Consider the following 23,300-nt stretch of genomic DNA (forward strand, 5'->3'; position numbering starts at 1 on the left):
GTGGTTGTCATTCATTACCTTTAGATGGCAATCCTCGACAATCCCGGTAGACCATAAAATTTTATTTCTTTATAGACAAATTAATCATTTCAAGGCAGATGTGCAATTCGCTAAACTTGCACATTTGTTTTAACTAGTATGTCATAGTGTAGCGATTGAAAGAAGACGAAGAGAAATGACAACGAGCCCTAATTACCGTAATATTTATTTTTCTTTAAAAAGATAGAGACGTACCCATTGAAATCATGGGGCAATGCTTGACTATTGAGTATATTTATGTGAAACGGTTTCTTGTCTTGAGATTTCATACACTCAACCAGCTCTAAGAAAAATGACAATTCCTAACGCGTTACTTTTACCAATTATGATACGAACGTCCACCGATACTCGTGATACATGGGGGTTTTTTTTGGCCAACAAGAGATACTCATTTTTAACACGTGTTAATTTCGTATGGAATATGTCGGAGAAAAGATCCTTTCTACTGTGTTATTTTCACGTTATACTTTCTTTTGGTTTATTTTTAGACAAACTGCTGTGTGGAATAGGTGGTGCATGTAGGCAGATAAAATGAATTGGAGGGTTATTGTACACTGACACCGAAAAAGGTAGTGTATGTCGAGGTTACGTCAAGTAGGTAGGAAGCGATATACCTGAGAGGTAAGATGCATTTAGTATACATTCGTTTTGATACATGTGTAATGTAATTTAATATGATTTCAATATACAAGTGTGTGTTGATTGAGAAATAAGTAGTGGGTGTTGTCCGCAGTTTCCTTCCCGTTTCTCATTGATATCAACGAGAGTGCTTGAGATTAAATAAATGGGTACAGAATAAATCTGAGATTTAAAAAGAAAGTGTGACAAAATAACCAGTTTCACTGATAGCTAAGTGTAGTTTCGATACTATGAAAGGAAAACGTTCCAGGTCTTTGGTAGTTGCCACCGCAAATATTGAGCTTAAAGCAGATGGAATACGTGTCAGAAAGTTAAATGTTTTTGTTTTTTTTTAAAACAGTGGAGCATAACCAAAGCCTGCTTGGTCGCGTGTAGCATATCATTATATGATGGGGTGGGGGTGTCTTATTAGTCCAAGTTATTCCCATGTACCCCTGTACCTTCGGGGCCCCGGATGGCCGAGTTATCTAAGGTGCTTGCCTTTTCCGATCACTGCAATCAGCGTGGGTTTGAGTCTCTGGCTCGGTCGATGTGGGTGTATGAAAAAGCTTGCCAGTAGATTCCCGTCGGTCAGGGTTTCCCCGGGTTCTTCCACAACCGGATATACTGTCCGCCATGTATAGAGAGCTTCATGTGCTGTAAAATGGCGTTAAGCGACAACCCACCCTTTTACTTCCATACGCGGGGGCCCCGAGTGGCCGAGCGGTCTAAAGCGCTCTCAGTTACGGATCACTGCCATCTTACCTCTGTCTGCGTGGGTTCGAGTCACGGATTGAGCCAATGTGGGTATGTGAGAAAGCTTGCCAGTAGCTTCTCGTGGATCGGTGGTTCTTTCCGGGGATTTTCCCGGGTTCTTCCTCCACCATTAATACTGGCCACCATACATAGCCTATCATGTGCTGAAAAATGGCGTTAAACCACACCACAACAACATACGCTATAAAGGTAAATAATTCCCGTGTGTTAACTTGATGATGATCTGAACAGGGACGCAGGTCGAGTGCAGCTCTTACCGGTACAGTAACCACGCCCCAACCACGTCCTTCTGGTACGGCTGTACCGGCAATAAATATCTTACTGGTCGGTATATCTAACCGTACCGGCTTACCAGCGCAACTATATTTGAATCGACCTTATATGCATGGACGTCATTTCAACTTTTTTCGGGGGGGGGGGGGGCAAAACTTGACGGGATTGTTAATTTTCGTATGTAGGCAACAGCATTTTTACATTTTACAGCACATGCGAAATTCCAAATGACGTCCCTGCTTATATGTTTTTGAATTATAAAACCAGCCGTTGTAAAGTTTGCACGATTTCGACTTTGGCTGTAATTTCGTGGGCGGAACATCGATGAACCAGTCATGTCAGGAAAGGAAAACATGGGATGAACAACTTTATGGTCTAAGGAATAAAAAAGATCACATTATTGTAATTACAGATAGCAAAAAGAATATTGAATCATCTGCAACAGAGATCTGTCTACCTTTCTCAAAACGTCGCAAGAGGTCTATGAATTTGGGATATTTTCTGCATAAAAGGTCAGATTGGGAATGTTTTACATTTACACTGTTAATTTACACAAATTGACCAATCTGACATGATCACGCAAGAGAGCTTCCTTGAATCTATTGTTTTTGCCAAAATAGAGCACAAAAGAGACGCTCTCGTCGCTTTGCATACTGTTTTCCACATCCAATTTAGTTCCTTTTATTTCTTTAACTAATTTCTTTAACTAATACCACCATGTCGGCCAATTATGCGCGTCGGGTAATTCTGCGCAACAATACATCATTTCTGTACACCTTAGATCACGTGTTATTTTGGGTCAAAAATCCATTTTGTATCAAGAAAGAACGATCACAATTTAATTAAGAAAAGTGATATTCATAAAGTGTATAAAAAATATCCCACAATTTCTACTCTAAATGCACATGAAAATGTGATTTCTAAATGTCAACATGAAGACCCACTCCATCATCTTCTTGAACCTGTAACCCAGAAAACCCTATTTACTATGTATCTTTTAGAATCATACAAATAAATACATTATTTAAAAGATGGAAATGTTTACCTAAAAAATTGTATGCATCTTAATCCAAGTTTCCAATTTGCAAAAAGTTGTCCCACACTTACAAAATCGTCTGCTATCCAACGTGTCAACTTGCCGCTAGGACGGCATTCTCAAGAAATTCAAAGGCGTATAGTCTGTTTCTAACTTTTTTATCAACTCTTTCCTCTAAACATGACGTTGTAAACACATTACATTCTATTCATTGTTGTTTCTCTTCCTCGCAATTTTTTAAAAATATAAAATGTCGAACTGAACTAAGTTTCTTAGAAGATCGGTTTAGTTTGCTTAATATCTTTTGCCATTTATTGGTATTGTTACGTTGAATTTTTTAAAACTAGCTATAAACCTGACCTAATTACTCGACTAAATGCTGACAGAAACAGTCGAAAGTAATGTATTTCATTTCTTTAGCCCGATGGATAAATATTACCTCTTTTCAAAACTTATTCACTCTAATTCAGTTTTTGTCGCATTTATTGTACACATTCTTTTCATATATGGTATTTTGCATTTAACCGCTCCGGTGGCCTAGTGGTTAAAGCATCCGCCTCAAAAAATGGTATTAACAGCTTTCTCGCTAGGCGCTCAGCGTTAAGAGGTAAGTGTTATGACTGGTCGGCTTGGTGTCAGGATAATGTGACTGGGTGGGACATGCTGTTACACTTCTGCGGCACGATGCCCCAATGCTAGACATCACTACAAAACTGCCACACCGCAGACATCGTAGCGATATGACTGAACATTTTGTAAAGTAGTCCGAGTTTCCTCTATCCCTTGCCACACCATTTTTTGATATTTGGATAAAATTACCCCAATTACCCCGGCAAGGATCAGAGGAAGCTTGGACTATTTTTAAAGCTACGTTAAAAATTCAAATCACACACGCATTTCGTTTTTCTCCATTTCCTGTTTACATTTCATTTGCAACATCTTACAAGAGATTGTTTCATTTTTATTGGGGTTGTTTAATTTCTGTTGAAACTAAATCTCAATCTGATTAAAATAGAGCGGATCTGAAGAGGCTTGCATAAAGGTTTGTTTTACCGACCTTTAGAATGCCGTCCACTTTGGCACAATCGATGTTTTTCATCGCCTAGTTCGCACGATTGATTTTTTCCTGGCCTAGTTGGTGACCGCTCTGGTGGCCTAGTGGTTAGAGCGTCCTGCTCGGATGCGGGAGGTCGTGGGTTCGATCCCCGGCCGAGTCATACCAAAGACTTACAAAAATGGTACTAACAGCTCAGCACTAGGAGGTTAGTGTTAGGACTGGTCGGCCTGGTGTCAGGATAATGTGACTGGGTGGGATATCATGCTACATGTCTGCGGCATGATGCCCCAGTGCTAGACATCACTATAAACTGTCACACTGCAGACATCGTAGCGATATCACTGATTTTTTTTTTTTAAAGCTACGTTGTAAATCAAAATCACACTCACACACACATGGCCTAGTTGGTACGATTGAAGTATTTCATGGCTCAGTTAGTACGATTGATGTTTTTCATGGCCTAGTTGGCAGGATTGATGTTTTTATGGCTTAGCTGGTACGATTTATGTTTTTCATGGCCTAGTTGGTACGATTTATGTTTTTCTTGGTCTGGTTGGTACGATTGATGTATCTCATGGGCTAGCTGGCGCGATTTAAGTTTTCATGGCCTAGATGGCACGATTGATGTTTTTCATAGCCTGGTTGGCACGGTTGATGTTTTTAATGGCTTACTTGGCACAGTTGATGTTTTTCATGGCCTACTTGGTGCGAGTGTTATACCTTCTTCGCTCAAAATTTGGGAAAAGTTGAAAGTACCATCTCTAATAATTCTTCTTGGCAAAGTCAGGTTCCGGTGGTCTCGTACACAAGGTCTTGCCATCTCGACGGACTTCAATTTTGGACACGTCGAAGTGCCGAAAGTTGAAATGATTTTTACTGTGGGCTCCGTTGAAGGCTAAATTCTCGACGATACAAATGATAAAACGTTTGGGTTACTGTCCTCGGAACCGATGATCTTCGAACATGGATCGCTGACCCTTGGGAATGGTGAAGGTGTTCACTTCCGCGCGTCGTATCGGATACTTAGCGGTTGTTCTGCTCAAAGTGTGACTGATGTCGTTTCATACCTTAGGCAACACTTCCACGCGTCGCAAGTAGAGTCTGCCTTCTCGGATGATGGTTTTGTAATCGGCAGCATCAGCCAACAACTAGAAAGCGATACTGCTGCTGAGATCTAGTCTCAAGCGGACATACACGCCGTTCGGCAAATACTTATGTTGCAACCACATGTCCAAATGCAAACGATCCATTAGTTTTAAAATCTGCCCATCTTTGATTTTGTTTCGTCGCTGTTCAGATCCATCATTGTCATCCGCTATTGTGTCGAACTTGTCCTCGTCCTCTGGTTTCCATAGCACGCAGGCATCCAGATGAGTGTCCTTAGCGTCTATTCCGTATGTCAAGAGATTTTCCAGGTACGCTTGATAAGGGTAAGTATCCATACTGCTGCTGACCAGTTTGTTATTTAAGTACAAATCCACCTCGCTGCACAAGGAATGCATGAAATTGTTGACGGGAGCTACTTTTTCATCGTCTGTATTATCTCCATTCTTATTAGGAACTTTGACTTTGAGGTACATGTAACTGCTGTTCAGATCAATGTAATCTTCGGGCTGTCTCTTGATTTCAAACTCGATGGGAGCTGAATCCACCAAAGATGAGACAGGATGAAATTCGACCCATCGGGATTCTTGCATCGTCATCATGGTAGGTGGTATGGCAAACAGATCCAGTTATGACTTGGAACAAACGCAAGACTCTCGGTGAATCATTTTTTTTCTCTCTTTCTCTCCGTGTTTATTTAATAATCAAAAACGTCTAAGTCTCGGACGGTTCTTCTTTTCTTAGTCTTTCTAACTTTATGAGTGTGAAGTCCTCTGGAGGGGTGTTTCTTTTCGTCTCTTTCTGCATTGTCCTTGCTGTGGCGTTAGGGAAGCACGAATGCCTGACTTGGCATCGTTCAGTGCATTTATAGGAGTTTCTCGCCGACCCAAAATCTCTTTACCCGTTTGAAGCAAGACATTTATGCCTGCTCTCAAGAAAGCTTCTTTGGGTTTTGTTTGTCGATAATGACATTTTGGAGAAATTCTTTACCCTGCATCAAATGCGGAATCTTTCAGGGCGTGCAATACTCGTGTCACCGTCGGTTTCAAAATGGGGGCCACCGAACGAAAAAGCTGATTTCAACATATCTCCTAAACCATGTCCTCGCTGTCGAGCGACGCCTCGGTAACTGGATACATATCTTACGAGTCGTTAGAGAATCTTTTTCGAAAATGGACTTTCACCGTGACTTTCCCTTTGGTGAATGAAATATTTTGTCCCAGATCACCTTTTATAGCAATGTTGATAGCGTCGAAATACGACTTATTGACAGGTAAATAATGAGAGGATGTACAAATTCGGGGTGAACGTGATAGGTGTTTCCACCCTCCTCGTCAGCGTTCGTAACATAATCCACTTTGAAAGGAATGGCACACAGTAACGGTACGGAGGTGTGTCCCACCACGTTGTACTCCACTACATCGGAATACACAAAAATCAAATTCAGTCCTTGGTTCAGTTCTACCGGGAAATGAAATAACTTGGTAAAAGAATCATTGTCGGAAATGACTGGTAATTCCTCATCTCCATGTCTCCACCCAAAATTTCAAACAATTCAGGACAACATAAAATGGACACCACTTTGCTTTCCGAAAATTTCATTAGCAGGCGAAGAGACTCTTTATGATACTCAGTGGTGGCACTTTTTTGGACACTTTACCAAAGCTTTACCAAACAGTGCATTGCACCTGGTAGCAATCGTACTCACCAAATGTTGACCGCTAAAATAATAGCCTGGTGGAAATATCATGTTATAGGTCCACTTTTGAGTTTGTGAGTTAAGTGTTTTCATTTCATAATCTACATTGGTATTCAAGTAGTTTTGCACTTACTCGTCATGAACTTCGACCGCACGATTTTTTTAATTATTTGACAGGACATTTACGACTTCTGTACGGTGAATGATTTCCACCAAACCACTTCCCAATAAGCTTCGTGATCTAATTGGATGGCCTGAGGTAATTTGTCTGTGAAACAACATAAAGTATTGTTGGGAAACACCCCCATGGAACTGTCACTGGGTAACATTAAGTAAAATTGGTTTTTATTAATAATTCCAGAGTTATGCTGTCCAAGGGGTCACTTGAAGTCAGAGGAGTGTCTAAAAGAGGATTGTTGTTGGAGTGGTGACTGCTGAGAGGGTTACAGTCGTTGGACGCAAGGCTCCCGTTGTTCCCATTCGATGAGTATTTTTTAGGGAATGATCGGGAAGAAGGTAACCGATGCAGCTGCTTAAGGAAATGGTCCACAGTTGTTTGTCTCCTTGTTGCAAACTCAAATTGACAATGGCTGAACCAATGACACAATACACCACAAAGATTTGGACCGAAAAAGACGATTTTGCGTTTTAGGGACAAGTTCCCCACACCACACCCACAAGGGTTTTTGTAGCTCTTGCAGAAAAGAACTGGGTGAAGGAGTGGTCACTGTGGTAGCTGATGCTGTGTTGAAGAGCATGATAGTCACTTTTTATAGTCAATGACTTGCGAAGCCTCAATACAAGTATCAAAACTGGGAGGATATCCTTGGCAACGTACTTTGACTTCTTTGACATGGCGTTTTCCCACTTTACGGGTTCTTCGTTCGAGATTGCTTTCGATATTGTACACTTCGTCTTCTTTTTTGGTTACGCGTTTTAACTCGGGAAAGTAAAACGTTCGTTTTTACACTTCCCCGTTCATGTCTTCCAATTTATAGACGACAGGATGACGACATGCACTCGTCCGGTGACACGAAACAATTCGGTGGTCCAGTTGGGTAAGTACCCTTTGTCGAAAGTGCGTTTGGTTTTGCCAATGCGCACTCAATCTCCTGCTGCCAACACTCCACTTTTCATGGGGACATCCACCGTCGGGGACGTACCAAACAAGCGCTCAAAAACAGTCACTTCGTTGTCATGGATCACTTCTTGGGGAGCACATCCGTTGCTCCGATGGTAAGATTGGTTGCACGCTTGGACTAGGTGCGGTAAGATGTCAGTGAACGTGAGAGTGTGTTTATGTGTAAAGTATTTCTACGTGCGATCTTTCAAGGTGCGTTGAAAACGTTCCACGATGCTGGCTTTGGTTTCTGGGTTCTCGATGGTGAAAAAATGAATGTCACGTTTCTTAAATTCGGTGCATTTGTCGGATTGCCATCGAAGAGGGTGACGAACACTTTGTTTCAACACCAGTTTGATGGCTCACACTAACTCACTGCTCGATTTGGAAGTCAAGACCCAGGCAAATTTGGGAAAGATGACGATGACACAAACATATTTGTTTCAGCGATTCTAGGTGGCCAAATGAGAGACATCGTCTAAATCGGCTTACCATTGATCGATGCCGTCCACTCGGGTGCGACTTCTGGAACATTCTTACTAGGAATGGGAGCTGCTGACGGTGTTTGAAAGACTTCTCGTACCTCTTCTTCCTCAGGCATTCATTGCGCTGTGTCTGTCTTGACCTCTAGAGTTGGTGGTGGTGGTCATGATGATGTACTTTTCATCAGGGTCTTAAAATCTTTCAGAGTGGGCAGAGCTGTTTCTTCTACAGCTTTCTGGTGAAAGAGTTGCAGTCGTTGCAACAGTTGACCGTACTTTTGCGATTTTTCTGTTTCTGACAAATCACTGTGATCCATCAACGGATGAAATTCGTGTTGTAACTGGTACATCGCGGTCAAATCAGGATTGGGAGTTAATGCGGGATCTGTTGTTCTTGCCAACGATGGTATTCCATCCATCGTTTGTAAGGCACTAAAGCCAGTTTTCGTCCTTCTATCAGATTTCAATGGTCACGTCTGAGATTTTTGGCCCCAAAAGGTCCCTTTTATCTTCTTGGTTCTTTTTATCTATTTCCCATGAGTCCTACCAGAATTGTTCTCAACGCCCCTTTCAGCAAGGGTCCTAACCACATGGACAAAATTCCTCCGCGTTGTATCAACATTTTTCTTTCCACGAATGTTTTTTTTCTTCTTCTTGGAACCATTTTGCGAAGAACATGACGATGTTTGTCTAAGCATTTTTTCTGGTTTTTAGACAAAGCCATCGTGCCTTTCAAGACATTCAAACAACAATCACACACGGTATCGATGACGACTTTGGAGGCTGTTTGAATGAGTTTTTGCAGATGTTAGGGTCCTTCAGTTGTTCAAGTTTGAATTTGAGCCTGATGTTCTTTGGTTTGTTAATTTTCTTCAGCCTCACTCGGAAGTTCATAATCACGAGGTCGTGATCACTCCCAACATCAGCACCTGGGAATGTCCTTGTTTTTGCTCTATTGATGCCAGATCGGTAACGGTTTTGAACCAGTATGTAGTCGATCTGGTTGTGATGGGTTCCATTTGGTGAGTGCCATGTCCAGCATCGTGAAGCTTTATGTTGTCCCAGGGTGTTTGCTAGTACCAAGTTGTTGTAGCTTGCGAACTCGAGCAGCCGTCTCCCTCTTTCATTGGTAAGCTCATTGCAAGAAGGTCCACAATGTACTTCCCAGTCTTTTAGAGCATCTTTGCCAACTTTGGCATTCCAGTCTCCTTGGACAATGAGGATATCTTTCTTACTGACCATGTTTAGAATACCCTGTAGTTTGTTGTAAAACTCCTCTATTTCTTCATCATCGTGATCGGTAGTTGGAGCATAGACTTGGATAATTGTGATGTTAAAGGAAGATGCTTTCCGACGAATGGAAATGATTCTGCTAGATATGGGGCAGCATTCAAGCACAGTTTCCTTGATGGCTTTGTTTACAAGGAAGCCTACTCCATTTATGGACTTGTCACACTCTCCACCATAGTATAATATATGCCCATCTTCGGTTTGGTGTTCTCCTAGGGATTTCCATCTAACTTCACAGAGTCCCAGAATGTGCCATGTGTATTGCTCCAGCTCATGTGTCAACTCTTGGAGTCTTCCAATTTGCGCCAGAGTTCTAATGTTCCAGGTGGCGATGGCAATGTTGTCTCTCGCTCTGATTGTATGCATAGTACCAGTAGCACACTTGTCACCTCCGTCCTGGTGGACAACGGCAGGCGCGGTCCTTGTTGACCCGGGCGACGACCGATCCGGTATTGTAAGCTCAGATTTGTCCAGCATTATCAGTGTGTCTTGGGCAAAAGTCGTCTGGCGGAGCCCATTCCTGTCCAGACCAAGGAGTTGCCAGAAGGGGATGTAGTACATCGTCCAGCTGCCTTAGAGTCTCCGCTCCGGATTTTCTTTTAGGGTTTACTCCCTTAGCCTTTGGCTAACCAAAGCCGACCTGCAAGGCAGCAGGAGACTCGTGGATGGGCGGGTGCGTCCATTTCCCGAGCAGATAAAGCATCTGCCATTGCCACTGAACATTTCTAGTGGGGTTAAAAATAAACTTACAAGGCACTTGAAAAGTATGCAGCACATTGCAGACGAGAAATCGTCACATAATGTGCCTAAAGTAACGCAAATGTTTCCACCGACATCAGTAGACAGTGTCACTAAAGCAGAGGTTCTGTTTGCTAACTATGTTGGAGCATAATTTACCATTCATTGTTGCTGATTATTTTAGTGAGCTGTGTAAGTTTGTTTCCCGACTCGCAAATTGCTCAGAAATTTCGATGCAAAAGAAATAAGGTAATATTGTTGACATGGCTTTGGGTCCAATGTATGACAATCAAATAAGTTTACTATGCAAAAAAAAAAAACTTTCTCAGTGATGATGGATGAGTCTAATGAGAAGTGTGTAGCAATTCTTGTAAGGGTGTTCATCAGTGACATTTAGAGTGACAACCAAATTCCTGTATATGCACATTTGCAATATTGGAACTGGTGAAAACCTTTTCAACGGTCTTGAAGAAGTCTTAACAAACAGGCAGATTCCATGGAAGAACCTAGTAAGGTTTAGCAGTGATAATGCAAATGTAATGGTTGGAAAGAAAAATTCCGTCCTCTCTAGAGTTAATGAACAGCTACCAAATATAATCGACTTTGGGTGTATCTGCCATTTGTCCAGTACCTGTACAAAGTATAATTTGAAGAAATTGGCTGTCCCAGTTGAAGAACGTCTGGTCGACACCTACTGTCACTTCACTTACAGTTCCAAGCGTAGAGAGATGTATAAAGAATTCCTAGAGTTTACCAACACTGAGGAGTACAAACTGGTCAAACACTGTAGCACAAGGTGGCTGTCACTCCAGAAGTGCATTGCACGCTTCCTTCAACAGTAACCAGCTCTTCAGTCATATTTCCAGAGCCATGAAGATGCTGTGAAAACGGAGATTAGAATGAACAGATCTGTGAAGAACCTTAAAAACCCAGAGGTGGAACTGACATATCACTTTCTTCTATACATCATGGAACCACTGAATGACCTTAACACCATGTTCCATGCTGGTGATGATTTGGTGGGATACCTCTATGTGGAGATGGAACGAATTCTTCCGAAATTCATGGGAACCTTTGTGAAGATGAGTATTATCACTGTATCAGCCAGCATTATGGAGGTCAACTTTATTTCACCAGAAAATCAGCATGACAACTCTTTGTTAGCAGTGGGTATAAAAGTCAGACGTTTCGTTCACAACAACCCAGACATTTCTCCAACTCAGCTGAGCTTCTTCTTTAAGAATGTGAAGTCCTTCTATGAGGAAGTTACAGCAGAGATGCTAGCCAAGTTTCCATTTAATGACCAGACCCAGAAGGCCTTTGGTTATCTAAATCGTGAGAGGAGATTGCAGATTTCAGTAGAAGTGACAATCTGGTTAGAGCAGCTGACAGTGTCAAGCTCTCCTCGCCCTCAGACCTCCCCAGTTTCACTCAGGGAGGGAGAAACACCATTGAATGTCTTCCGGGTAGACATGAGCAGACTTTACACACCCTTAAAGAAACCCAGATTCCCAAATCTAGCGAAGCTCTCTATGGAAGCACTAAGCTTGCCACACAGTAATGCAGACCCTGAGCGCTATTTCAGCATGTTGAGGAAGATTCATACAGACCACCGTATAAATTTGTGGAAAAACTGTGTTGTCACTAATATCGTGTAAGATAAATGCAAAGTGTGACGGTTTTGAGCTCAGACCTTAAAATGGTTTATGTGTTACTACAAAGGGAGCTTCTCTACAAGACTGAAAGACAACCAACACATGTCGAGAAAACCTAAGTTTGTTCGAGTGTTTGAGGTTCCAGTATGTCATTATTTATTTAACCACAGTGATTCTTGTGAAGATTCTTAAATTATTTTTTTGTGAGGTTAAGAAAACAACGTATAAAAAACTAATTAAGTTCAGTAACTATTATTCGTTATTGTTATTTTACTTAGTTGTGGTACGATCTGCACTTTCGCGTTTAAACTAATGAGAAAAAACAGTCATTACGCTAGTCTCCCTGATTTGGACCCAATCTCCCTGATTTTGAACACAAATCACCCTGATTTGCTTCCAGAAAACTTATATATATATATATATATACATACATACTTTGTATTTAACTTTTGTCCATGGTTGTAGATCGTGAGGGTCAGTTGTAAACAATGTTATATATCTAACTTTTGTCCATTATTGTATATATACATCAAGATAACGATCATTTGTAAACATGTTTACTTGGATTTGAGTTCCGGACCTTGGTTTTTTATTTGGAAAAAACATGGTCCACTTGAATTTTGTAAAGATTTTCGCTATAATTTAAGTTAACAGACCTGACCTTGTTTACCAATTTAATGGAATTTTCCCTTGGAGCTGACATAGTTCCGGGACATTTGTTGCCTCGTAAGTCAGATAAAAGTCTATATAAGGCGAACAGTGTACAAATTCTTCATTCCTTTTTTAATATTAGTCTAATTAAATCACTTTTAGATTTTGCAGGAATTATTTATTTATATCTTTTATTGGCATTAAAAAGTGCTCTTTGAGATTTTGGACTTAAACATAACTGGTATTATTATGAATTCTTTCAAAAACATTCTGGGTTACATCATTTTGATATATCAAGACTTGGTACATCAGCACATTCAGTATTGGAATTTATTGTGATTACCACTGGAATACATTTGGAAGACTTCTTTTGGAATTGTGGGATGAAATGTTTTAGATTATTTGGGATTTAATTCAAGATACTATACTTGTTAAATTTTACCAAACCTGTTGGTTTTACTTTTTATGTTATTTAGTTTAAGACCACATAGTCGTAACAGACACTGGGGGCTTGTCCGGAATACGAATTTCTTTAAAACATTTCAGAAAAATTACAATTGCTTTTAAAATTGAAATTGACTTTGTTGTAACATTTTATATTCCACATAAAGATTTTAATTTGACATATTTGTGAAATCTTTAGTAAATCAAGAAGTATTCACAATGTAATCTTAGGTTGTGAACTTTTTGCCAATTCCAGTCCAGGAAGGGTTAAGGTCTTTGAAAAAGAAGGAGTTGTTTGAGCTACATAGACAATATAATCTTTTGGAAGTAAAAACATCTTTAACAAAACAAGAAATAAAAAAATAGTTTGGTCCAGCATCTGGTGGACAAGAAAATGTTTGAATAAACGTGCTTTGGGTTTGATAAAGAAGGCTGTGTTTGGTTTTCACGGGAAATTAAATGAATTGCAGGTAAAAGACAATATCAAAATAGAGTTTTGTTTAAGCGTCGGCTTAATAAAGAAATGATAGAAATAAACAATGATAGAGGGAAAACATGCAAATGCAGAGGAAACAGAAGCAGATGAAGAGACGGGGAAAGGAGGGAGAGAATGTAATTAAATTAATATAAGTAGAACTGGTAGGCGCAGCACACTCCTCCTCTTACCCGAAAGTTCAGGCTTGATGTTACCATAAATATGTTAGTGACCCCCCTTTTTTAAAGGAAAAGAAGTGGATCAGTATTTTCCTTATTTTGAGAAAACTGTTAAAAACGCGAAGTATCCGAGAGAGTACTGGAATTTGTTATCACAAAGTTTGCTTATTGGCAAGCTCGTTCCGTCAGCACTTGACTGTAGGTACAACAAGGTGCTGATTATGATTTTTATTATAATGTGGTTAAGCAATATATATTGAAGTGTTATGAGTAAGTACCTGAGCCATATCGACAGAGGGTTTGGAATCGTTGAAAAGGAATTGAAGAAACATGCCTATTTTGCAAGGATAAGAGTACAACTACATGTATATGATTGATGATGCACAGCCAAGAAGGATGATCAAGATTATGATATCATCATACAGATCATATTAATTAATGAATTTAAAAATTGCGGACCGCTCCGGTGGCCTAGTGATTAGAGCGTTCGCCTCGCATGCTAGAGGTCGTGGGTTCGATCCCCGGCCGAGTCATATCAAAGACTTACAAAATTGGTACTAACAGCTGCTTCGCTTGGCGCTCAATATTAAGAGGTTAGTGTTAGGACTGGTCGGCCTGGTGTCAGGATAATGTGACTGGATGCTACATGTCTGCGGCATCGGATTGATGCCCCAGTGCTAGACATCACTATAAACTGCCACATTGCAGACATCGTAGCGATATGACTGAAAAATTGTTAAAGCTACGTTACAAATCCAAATGACACGCACACACACACAAATTGCGTCGTTAATGATTTCAAGACCTACCTTGATGAGTTAAAGGTGAAAACGTTGGAAAATGCTGATTGTACATCTGATGATTATTCCTGGACTCACAAAGTTTCATTTGTCAGTAGTTCTTCCTCTTAGAGGGTTTTATTTTTGCAGCAAAATTAAAAAAAAAAAAGAAAAGAAAACCGAAAAAAATCATCTCAGTCTCATACGTGTACTTCTAAATTTCAATCTGGCACAACATTTAGGAATCAGCTATCTAATAAGACTAATTAGAAATTCTTATCCCTTCCTATATGCAAGAATAATATTGCTGTTATTTCTGATTGCTACTTATTAAAAAATAAGCAACAGAAAAGACAGTTATTTCAATGCTCTTATTTCAAAGTGGTCAAGGTCAGGGTTTGGTATTAAAAGCAATACAGTACATTGGTTGGGTCAAACCAACCCCAGTCCAAGTTTGTTATGGAGAATTATGAACTATTCATGTTGAAAGGTTCTATATGATTCTACCAAGCCTGTCCCTATTAATATAATAAGGGTCACGTGAGCTTCTCAGAGTCATTTGTTATCAGGTACTTTGCCTTTGTTTGAGAAGTAATTTTCCGGTGAATGTCTTAATATTGAGTGAGTAGAGTCCGGCTTTGTTAATGTTCCTCTCCATTGTGTCAATTTGTCATCAGACTTTGTCTCAGGACCCGTCGGAATGTAACTTCATTACCCATTGAGGGTGTTCATTTATTACAAGGCAATGACCTAGTGGGACATAAGGTTGAGTTGAATCAACTTATAACTGACAATCTTATTTTGGATTTAAAAAATTTATCCTGTTGAAAACGAAATCCCTGATTTATACCCATCTTGTGCAGCTTAATGATCAATGGCAAAACGAGATCTTGATAATGACATTGATCAGCAAGTTATTTCTTTTGTTGGGGTCAGATTTGCTCCTCGTGTCGATCAATAAAGAGATATTAATCACAGTGATCATCTTTTTACTACCTTTTCTCTCAGTTCTAATCAGGGTGGCAAACGACAATCCCCCATTGTCGATCAGGAACAAACTCATGAGATCTCTTGTTTGTTTCACCATGGGAAGAAGTATACACTCTTTTTAAGAAAGGGCCCAATAGAAATGATTATGAACGCCCATTATCGGGGTTTTATCCCCGGATCTTCATAGCTCCAAAACAAGAGTGAAAGTTGCCATTATTATTGATCTTTCCCCATTAGGCACTTTTCTTCAGGTAAAGCGTTTCGGGATGGAGACATCGGCCCCATTCATGATTGCCATATACAATAAAGAGTGGACATTCTCCATAGATCTTGAGGATGAATACTTTCACATCCCCAATTTGTTTCGTTCCGTTTTAAATTCCTGTGGATTTGTCTGAACCAACATATAACTTCGGGTTTGTTTTCTCACATCGGCCTTGAATCCGCCCACACAGCCATTCAAAGGGTGAAATTCACTCCTTAGTGGAAAATGATAGTTTACAGTTCATTATTGTAGCTACGTTAGGTTTCTCTTCTTTGCACCTGCTCCAGTTAAAATTTTCAGTCTCAGTAACATCTGTGCTGCTTGGGAAATGTGAAATAATTTTACTTTTATCTAGTGTTATTATTGCCTAATTCTGCGCTGATGCCCTTCAGTTTCTGTCAAAGTCAAAGAAGGACGGTATTCCGAACGACGGAAACAACTATGTAATTAGGCTGGAATCGAATGCTTATTGTTTTATGTCTCCAGTTATTAATTGGAAGAAGGGATATTCACCTTAGACTAGGGACTAACGCCATGAAAAGAGGTAACAACGCATCAGTGCCAAGTTGGTAATGCATAATAACAGACGTTTTACTCACCAGAACATTTCTTTTGAAGACTTGGAAGAAATGCTAATTGAATTTAGCACGACCAAATCCATCAGAAGCACACAAAAAAATGTTATGGTTTTAATAAACACGAAAACCCTTTTGATGCATACATTAAAAATCACATTCAGATCAATACACACCATAATTAAGATCGCGTGGTGTAACATGTTTGCGTTATAAAATCGGCAATGCTCAGTGTTTGTCCTTGTTTAATTTAGTTGGCTGCAGAATAAATTCAAAGAAATAGGACATTCAGTACAACAATTTGAAACTAATATAAACGCTAATACATGCAAAATGAACTTCCGCTTAATTCTTCCTTTTTGAGATTCATCTCCCTAGCAAATATTCCAGATTATTACGTTATTTTGAACAGCCCCGTTTAGTACTTATTTATCCAACTTTAATTATTCATGTAGGAATTCATATTTATTATATGAAGTATTCTGGTTCTTGCCGGGAAATAGCTATGCGTTGCAAAGAATAGAGAGCGCGTCTGATCTCAGAGCTGGATGGTCAACATTGTTGCTTGAAACTTTAGATCATCTTTCACCATGATGTCAAGTAGTCTCAGCCTCCTCTGCCCGTGTCTGCGTAAATTATGTGGGTTTCTATTGTCTAGGAGTTGGCCTGTTGACCATGCCACTCTGAAGTACTTTTTATTATTCCCTCAACATAAAATATGTCCTTTAACTCGTATATCGGCGACAAAAAAATTGAATTTAATTATGGCTTTTGTTTCTCTTCTCTTTCTACTGTAATTCCATTTAACTCTTTCAGATAAAGATATTTCTGGATTAAGACCCGTCAGACTGTTCAATATAACTGATTTGAAGCAGTACGTAGTTCCACAGGAAGGTCTGTAGTGTAAATGATGGCAGATGAAGTGTGCGTTCTTGATGTGCCCGACGGGGATCAAGTTGGTAAAGTCCCAGAAGTCCGCCTCGCAGATACTAAGAAGGAGGTGAGTCTTTTATTGGTTAAGAAAAATCCTGATGCCTGGATTTTTTTGGTGCTAACTATACATATTGTTGAGTTTATTCATTTGATGATAGACATTAGAAAATGCTGTTTGATTGATTATACTTTTGGTTTTTTTATACGCCTGGACGTTTTGCTTCAAAAATAGAAACAGATAACTTACCTTTTTACATCATATGTAATGTTTGTGTGACATCTATAAAATGAAGTTCAGCTTAATTGCTTTTGACTTTTGGTTGACTGTTCAATCGTTTACACAGAGTGGCGAGCTGTACATAGTGCAAATGCATAAATACCTTTAAAACAGAATTTGTAGCAATCATGATACACATTATTTTATTACAGGATATTCCCAACGTTGAAATACACGATGACGAGTACAGTATGTCTCACAAGAAGCGCGGGAGAATGATTATAATCAACCAAAAACGATTCCATAGAGACTTAAGAAAAGAAGGCATTGTCGATAGAGAAGGTTCAGATATGGATTGCAAAGCACTGAAAGAAATATTCCGTAAGCTGGGATTTGACGTTCAAGTTTATGTCAATGTTTATGCACAGAGTCTGTTGGACATTATGTCCAAAGCCGCAGCCGAAGATCATGTTGATAGAGACTGCTTTGCCTGCGCCATTTTGAGTCACGGGGAGGAGGGTATAGTCTATGGTCACGACAAAAAAGTCCCCATCGCTGATATAGTCAGACCATTCATCGGAGATAATTGTCCATCTCTGCTTAACAAACCCAAATTATTTTTCATCCAGGCTTGTCGAGGAATGAAATTTGATCACGGTACCGAGGTAGGTGTTGACATGACAGATGGACCAGAAGTGCAGTTAGGTGACGTCATATCACTTCCAGCGGAGGCTGACTTCTTATTTGCATATTCAACAGTATCGGGATATTATTCCTGGAGGAATGCAGGTCGTGGATCCTGGTTTATTCAGTCACTCGTCAAGAATTTAGAGGAATACGGAAAAAAGAGAATAGATCTTGTAAGATTGCTGACACGAGTAAATAAGGATGTTGCACAGAACTTCGAATCTACTAATGACGAGGTAGAAATTTTTAATAGAGCAAAACAGGTACCTTGTATTACGTCCATGCTGACCAAGAAAGTTTACCTTTAATGTACCGTTGAACAGTTTTCTGGGTTTCGGCTTTAAAGATATTGTTCATCTTTTAACTTGCATGAGTATTTTGTACTAAAAGAAGTTGTCCTTTCTCGGTGAGAGAGAGATATTTACATATTACTGTCTTTCAGTCTTTCAATAGACTTGAGGGGGTTTAACGTGCATGATTATCAACTAGAATGGTACCAGATTTCCTCAGCATTATACAATAGTACCTGTGTTGATATACCGTTATACACCAAGCAAACAAGAAATTAAAAGTGTCAAAGGCTGTTATAACAACGCTTCTATTTTTCTTTAATGAATTCGCAACAATATGACTTGGGAGTTCTATCACATTTAAATTTGACAAGCTGAACACTACAAATGAAAAGAGTCCGCACAGTCTGCTATTAATTATGTTTACTCCACTTAATATCATTATATTTTGATCGATACTGTATAGCATAGTTAGGTTGAATTGTTTGGATTGTCTGCCATTTTTATTTAAACCGTTTCATGCTCCGTAAATATTTAAATTAAAACTAAAATAACCCAAATCAGTGTGAGCTAATTACCCACTCTAGTTTATATTATCCGCTTTATTTTTATGCCAACTTCAAGTCAATATAGAATGTGTGTGAGCAATCAGTAGCGTACTAACGGAGAGAGGGGGTCACCGGGGCTTTTGCCCCGGGTGCATGAGCTCTTGGGGCGCCAAAACCCTTGTGGGCCATCATTGTCGCCCTGGGCGCCATTTACCCTTGGTACGCCACTGCTAACAATGAATTCATTTTACATGCATCACGCTAAATAATCAAAAAGCTTTTGCGGGAGTGCAGGAGGGTGGGTGAGCAATGGTTGGGGTTGGGTGAAGAGGAGAATATATCAGTGCTGGAACTGCGTTTGCTGGTCAGATTTCTAACACTGGGCTTTTACTAGCATTTAAAATCGTTAATAAAGACACGATTTTCTGGATTAACATTAGAACTTACAAGTCAAAGCTTGCCACAATGTTACCAGTTACTGACGAAATCTGTTTGAAAATTGTGTTCTTTGTACAGCTGCAATTAAAGCACCAACCTCGTCCTCCAGACTCTAAAATATTTTATATCGGTAGCTTAGCAAGATTTTAGATGTATTTATTATAACACTCTTTTTTCTTATAAATCTGCATTCATTTTATTCAATTTTATTAATTTAGAAGACTTTTGACTTATCATGTTTCTTTTGCAATTATTGCATACAGCACTGTAAGATAACTTCGCTCTGCTAATGTGTTATCGCTTAGATTTTTGAAATTCAGAAGTGGTAAATACAGTCACTTATTCGGAGGTGGACAAAGAGCAGTACAAGCAGACTGTACGTATTCGTCTCCTTTTGGTTAACCTACAATTTTGTTATCAAAATAGATTCGCCGTCCTTTCGAAACAGGTTCATATATTGATGACGTGCATCTATTTTATTTCTTGCTCGCTCGTAACTCGTTTGTTCCTTTTTTCTTTCTCGTTTTTTGTGTTCACAAACCTTTTTCGTACGAAAAGCAGCAATATTACAAAATATGAAAGAAAAGAAGGAAGGAAGAATGACTGAAATCACAGATGTTTCTTTCTCGTTTTCGTATCTGTTAATATGAATTTAGTAGTTTTAGTATCGATCGGACTGTCTTATATAGATGATTTGACAAGCGCAGTGTTTCTTTTTAGGCTGTTAAGAGCACGAATGGTCACGTGATTCAGAGTAAACGGTCTACGTTTAGAAGGAATTTTTGACAGTTATATGTGTAAATAATGCAGATTTGGGGTATGTTATATAAAACAAACTTGTTTCTGCTATAAAATGAGTCCGAACAGATTATTGCATTTATTTCGCTTAAATACTTTTTATGACATAAAAGAATATCCCAGTGGGCACAATGTATACCCAGAATGACCTCTGACAATACGTGAAGGAACAGCACACGTAGAGAGTGTTAACTGGTATATTGCCATACTTTTGTTTTCTTTCAAACCATACGCATATGTGTTTTAGTTCTAAATGTCTGCAGGGTCTGGTCCAAGAACTAATGTCACGGACACCGCCGAACTTAAGACTTGAAGCAAACTAGTCGAAGAAAATTAAAGTCTTTCTCAGTTTAAGCCAGCTGAATGGATCGTTTCGTCGTTTATATTTGAAGTCCATTCGGTAAAATATGGGTCAGAATCATTATTAAATATCATCGTTCCCAAATGTCGGCCCAGCCGTTACTAATTGTCGATGTTCTTAAAAATCTGATGTTGCCTGTTGAAGGTTCTTCTTTCCTTTTACTTATACTATTCTTACTTTTCGCAAGGGCATATACTTATTTTAAAAAAATTAAGATAAAAGAATATTTGCACTTTAAAAGAAACTAAATGTATGAAACTCTTTATCATAATAAACACATTTTTTAAAGGTCGTAGCTGTTTAAAACTGGTCGCGACATTTTATCACAACACCATATAGTAACGATGCTGGCGACTTTTAGTAACGTCCCATGACCAGATTTTGGCTAAATTTAAGGGGCCGGCGACAATTAGCCGCTGGCAACATTAACAAATAATCTGAATTAGGTGTGTGCGATTCACGAGGAGCCTCTGTATTTGTTTTTCGTACATCATGTGTTATTTTTGTGTTATTCCATATGTTAAATATTTTATACAACATACATAGAATTTTTCAATAAAATAATGAAAGAAAACTTCGTCGTGCAAATTTTTTTGAGGTTTGAAGAAGCGAAGCGTAACACTGCAGATGGTTCTAGCATTTCAGAATTTATACAAGACTTTACGACAGGAACGTCCTAACACTCTTTTTATAAACCAAGAACAAATAGTGAAAAAGACCAAATAAATAGTCCATACTTTAAACAATATGCTACTTCAGAATCACCGGATTGAGGCTATAAATTATGTCCACTTTAGAAACAAACGAAACGTAGGAAGGTTAATAACAGATTTGCATTCGAATTGTATGGCTTTCAGTGATTAGGCTGTAACTGCAACAGGAAAGAAACCGAACGATTTTCGATCAGATGAAAGCACCGAACACAAATGTAGGCGAATGAAAACAATTTATGAAATAAAAGTGTAAGAGTTTATAAACCATCAGAATAAATATGACGTAACAATGAGATAAACACGTAGACCCAAATAATTATTTGCCTTACACACTATGACACAATTCAATAGACGTAACTAGACTCATGAACATGTGAGAGAAAAAGATCGTCAAATGATATGAAACCACAATACTGTGAATATGCAAGAAAAATATATCGAGTACGGTTCATATAACCACATGATATAAAGATGAGTACGGTTCATATTTACTATATGATATTATAAAGATGAGCACTGTTCATATTTACCAAATGATATAAAGATGAGCACTGTTCATATAACCACGTGATATTATAAAGATGAGCACGGCTCCTATATCCACATGGTATTAACAAATGAGTACGGTTCATGTAACCACATGATATTATAAAGATGAGCACGGTTCATATAACCACGTGATATAAAGATGAGCACGGTTCATATAACTACATAATATTACAAAAAGAGTACAACTATATGATATAAAAGAAAGTGAGTATGGTCCATATAACAATATGTCCTTATGATCAGAATCCACAATTAGATGTATTTTGGCACATTTCCGAATTCACATCCTTTTATGAACTTGTGTTGCCACAAATGACGCTGCCACACTACCAGCTACGTTGACACCCTGCCAGTTATGCTGCTACGTTTAACAGCTATGCTGCCACGCTGCCTGTTATACTGCTTCAATGATAGCTACGTAGCCACATGAAGAGAGTGACTCCAGTCGTATGGGGTGACCACGATACCTGCTCTATGCTGCCACACTGCCATCCCTCATCTATTGCCAGCTTCATGTCGCCACTCTGCCAGCCTTGTCAGTAATATACTGCCAGCCATTTCAAACCTATGCTGCCGACACTTTCATCTAGAAATAGACCTGAGTGGCCAGCGTAAAATTATACTGAATAAACGTTAATAATCAGCTATGATGCCGACGCTTTCAGCTCTATGCTGCCACGCTGCCAGCCCCATCAGCTATGCTGCCGGCCATTTCAGCGAGCAAACTGGCCAGCGTATTACATTGAATAAACACTATTAATACTATATACATCTCATAAATTACAACTAGCATAATACACTGATCATGGCAAATATCTATTTAAATACATAATATTATCAATTTTCTACAATAGTTTAAAGATCTCAAAAGTAAGCTACATCAAACCGACTATTTTCTATACCAAAACTATATTTTACCAGAAGTTTAAACATCAAAAATGCTAGATAAAATAATAGATCCAATTGAGGCATTTAAGGTATGGATACAATTATAAACTGAATTGCTTAAAGAAAACTATTACTTGCCGCTATGGCCGTATTAAGTTGTCTAACATAGACACCTACTGACAAGATCTCGGTATCCACTGTACCTGTATTTAGCATTATGCTTTCCTTAAGTATTAAAAGAAGTACAATTTAGAAGATAAAGGATTAGAATGAAAGCCAATGACTTTTAATGTTCTTCCACTTTCACGATACCAAAAAATATAAATATATATGAATATATGGCAGGTGATATTAAATTTTAATGGCAAAAAATACATTTTAATAGTCAAAGTGAAGAGGCTCTTGGCTAAACGAGGAGGATGAACAACGAGAGAGTAAGTGAAAGACGGGGGTAAAATAAAGATAAAATGAGAAATTGTCAATTAAAATATGTCAGATATTATGTAGAAAGTTCAGAACAGAAGGAGAAAAGAAAATGGGATGGACATAAACAAATAAATGAAAAACAACAAAAACGTTAGATTAGAGGTGAACACGGCTACCTACTAGAACGATCGCTGCGGAGGCGATGT

The 23,300-nt window shown here is 38.9% G+C and overlaps 1 protein-coding gene across 1 annotated transcript; it reads left to right on the top strand.

The window, feature by feature from the left end:
* The first annotated feature begins 551 nt into the window (after positions 1-551).
* LOC149795566 (caspase-7-like) lies at positions 552-21,092 on the top strand. Its single transcript, XM_089965396.1, has 3 exons — positions 552-660; positions 17,063-17,246; positions 17,609-21,092. The coding sequence occupies exons 2-3, from the start codon at positions 17,154-17,156 to the stop codon at positions 18,389-18,391; spliced, it is 876 nt and encodes a 291-aa protein (XP_089821522.1). The 5' UTR covers positions 552-660; positions 17,063-17,153; the 3' UTR covers positions 18,392-21,092.
* The last annotated feature ends 2,208 nt before the right edge of the window (positions 21,093-23,300 follow it).

The sequence above is a fragment of the Sinohyriopsis cumingii genome, chromosome 7 (genome assembly GCF_028554795.1).
Source record: "Sinohyriopsis cumingii isolate HCF-2022 chromosome 7, ASM2855479v2, whole genome shotgun sequence".
Classification (NCBI taxonomy): domain Eukaryota; kingdom Metazoa; phylum Mollusca; class Bivalvia; order Unionida; family Unionidae; genus Sinohyriopsis; species Sinohyriopsis cumingii.

Coding starts and splice junctions, on each gene's coding strand:
- LOC149795566 (XM_089965396.1), top strand. CDS start 17,154: ATGATGGCAGATGAAGTGTGCGTTCTTGATGTGCCCGACGGGGATCAA. Junction 17,247..17,608: donor TCGCAGATACTAAGAAGGAG/GTGAGTCTTTTA, acceptor ATTTTATTACAG/GATATTCCCAACGTTGAAAT.